Source organism: Pongo pygmaeus, chromosome 8, assembly GCF_028885625.2.
Source record: "Pongo pygmaeus isolate AG05252 chromosome 8, NHGRI_mPonPyg2-v2.0_pri, whole genome shotgun sequence".
Taxonomy (NCBI): Eukaryota; Metazoa; Chordata; class Mammalia; order Primates; family Hominidae; genus Pongo; species Pongo pygmaeus.
The window spans coordinates 5450337-5452943 of record NC_072381.2 but is presented as its reverse complement, the minus strand read 5'-3'; the positions used below and the strand labels follow the sequence as shown (position 1 = coordinate 5452943).

Here is a 2607-nt window from a genome sequence, read left to right as displayed (position 1 = left end):
TGGATTAAAGGAAAAATGAATTTGTTATTGTAATAAGAATTGCCAAATCGTATCTCTAGGGCTCTACCCCCTCCCAAAACAAGAATGGAGGAAAGTGGCCATCAGCCTTGCCGAATGGAGTGTACTGCCACACTTACAGACTTTTGCAATGAGATGGGTAAGAAGTTGTATGTCAGTGCAGCTGTTATGAATGAAACTGAGCATCTTTTCATGTATCCGAGAGCCATTTGTAATTTTGTGTGTGTATGTGTGTGTGTGTGATCTATTCGTGTCCTTGCTTATTTTTCTCCTGGGTTAGTTCTTATTCTTTTCAATTTTGAGTAGCTCTTTGTATATTTGGTCAATCATCCATGTGTCTTTTATATGAGTGGCAAACATTTTTTCAACTCTATCATTCATTTGTCTTTTGACTTTGCGTCTGTTGGTGGTGGTGGTGTTAGTTGCTGGTGTGTGTGTGTTTGTGTGTGTGTGTGTCTGTGTTGTTTTACCATGCACAAATTTGTTGTATTTACTGATGATTTCTTACCACGCAGAAGTGAGTGGGACCACGGCCCCTCTTTTGGGAATCTGGCCTGGGCTTTGCTGCCAGGAGGCCATCAGAGCTGCTGCTGATGTTCATTTAGACGGGAACTTTGCTCATATTGAAGGTTCTCCTCTCTGCACTCCTCATATTTATATTTTTATGCTAATTGCTCTCACTTTGCAGTTCATCATCTATATGCTCCCTGGCGGTGTTTGCTTCTTTTTAAGTTCTGGCTTTGTCCGTCCACTGAGGTCACTGACTGGGGAGTACAGAGGCCTGGCCTGGACATCAGTGTTGGCCGCAACACGCAGCTTAGCGCAGGGAAGTTACTGTGGGTTCAGTGCGAAATCCGTGGAGGACTAGTGGTCCCCAGGCCCTAGCAAGCCATGGAGGAGTTTGAGATGTTTCAAGTGGCTAATTGAAAGCTCCCTCTTCCTTTTAGCCATGACATCCACTCTGAAACAGTTCCCAGGTTGTGTCTCTTGGTGGGACCAGGCCCCGGGGATGGGTCTAGACCGGATGACTCTTAAGTTCTCCTTTACCCCTGCTAAGGTCTCCCAGACCCATTTCCCCTCTGAGAGAGAATGGGAATTGGCTCTCCAGGACCCTCCCTCCTCCTCTTCCCTGTTCCAAGCTCAGAGTTTGAAGGCAGCCGGGCCGAAGGAAGAGGAACTGAGACAAGCCAGGAGTTGAAGAAGCCATTGGTTTAATGGGGTGAGGAGGTAGGGAAGGATTCGGTGGCATGAGGGCGAGTGCTGTGGCTCCCCTTTCTGCCCCGGCAGGGGTTGATGTGTGGGACAGGAGCCCTGAACGCTCTCTTTGCAGGCGTGGGGTCAACAGAGAGAAGACTGGAGAGGAGGAATGCATGAACTTTGCCTCTTGCTGTGGGGAGGGAGGAAGGAGATGCTGAGTACAGGGAGGAACATTAGCCGCTTTATGTCTTGGAAGGTTGGACAATACTGCACTTCCGTGTGTACAGACAGAGGAGGAGGGAGACAGGATGAAAGGCCAGAGGAGATCAGAGGGGCTCAGCAGTGCAGCAACCCGTAAAACTGACTGATCCCACAGAACACAGACCAGCAGCTGGCACCCTCACCCTCCCTTCACCCTCCCCTCACCCTCCCCTCACCCTCCTTTCACCCTCCCCTCCCCCTCCCCTCCCCCTCCCCTCCCCCTCCCCTCGCCCTCCCGTCACCCTCCCCTCGCCCTGTCCTTGCCCTCTGTCCTGGAGGGCTGCCCTCCCGTCCAGCCTCTGCCTCTACTTCTTCCTCCCAATTTGTGCCATCAGGTGGGCGTTGGCGGCCGCCTGGGCACGCAGGTTCTTGGCCTTGGCGATGCTGAAGAGGAGGTTCATGATGTTGGTGGGGACGTCAAGGGACAGGGTGAACTTGGTGCGCTGGGGACTCTTGGCCGTGTCCTGGCGTGGCTTTCCCCTGGGCTGTGCTTGGGACACGTATCTGTACCGGGTGCCTCCGGCTCCACCCCTGGCCCCAGAGATGGGGAAAGTCTTTTTCTCTTTGCCCTCCTCCTCCTCTCCCGAAGAGGCATCTCTGCTGGGCAGGTAGTGGAAGCTCCTCTTGCTCAGCAGGGATGCATCCTCCCACTGGCTCTTCTCAGCCTCAGACAGGGCGGTGTTGAGGCAGCTGAAGATGGGCTTGGCTTTGTAGAACTTGTGGGGGAGGCCTGTCCTGGGGCCCCCCAGGAGCAGCAGCAGGAGCAGCAGGAAATGGACCGGCATCAGCATCTCTCCCTGCAGCAGAAAAGAGGAATGTGGGCAGGGGCATGGGAGGGGCGTGGCACTCCGGAGGACCTGGATTAAAATCTACTAGGGTGTTGTTAATGTTCCACTACAAGGGTTCTCCAAGTATGACCCCCAGACCAGCAGCACCAGCCCGGGCTGGGACTTTGTTAGAAATGCAAGTAATTCTCAGGTGTTTTTCCAGAACGAGTAAATCAAAGGCTCTGGGGCCCAGCTGCCTGTGTTCTAACAAACCCTGCAGATGATCCCAGTGATCACTGAAGTGTGAGAACCATGACCTCATTAGTATTTATGGGTTTTATTTAATTCAGCTTTGCAGGCAGCC

At 52.7% G+C, this 2607-nt stretch overlaps 1 protein-coding gene across 1 annotated transcript; it reads right to left on the bottom strand.

Annotated features, from left to right (window-relative positions):
- Nucleotides 1–1781: 1781 nt before the first annotated feature.
- On the bottom strand, nucleotides 1782–2267 carry UCN3 (urocortin 3). Its single transcript, XM_054437144.1, has one exon. It carries the CDS (start codon nucleotides 2265–2267, stop codon nucleotides 1782–1784), a length of 486 nt encoding a protein of 161 aa, XP_054293119.1.
- Between the last annotated feature and the right edge of the window lie 340 nt (nucleotides 2268–2607).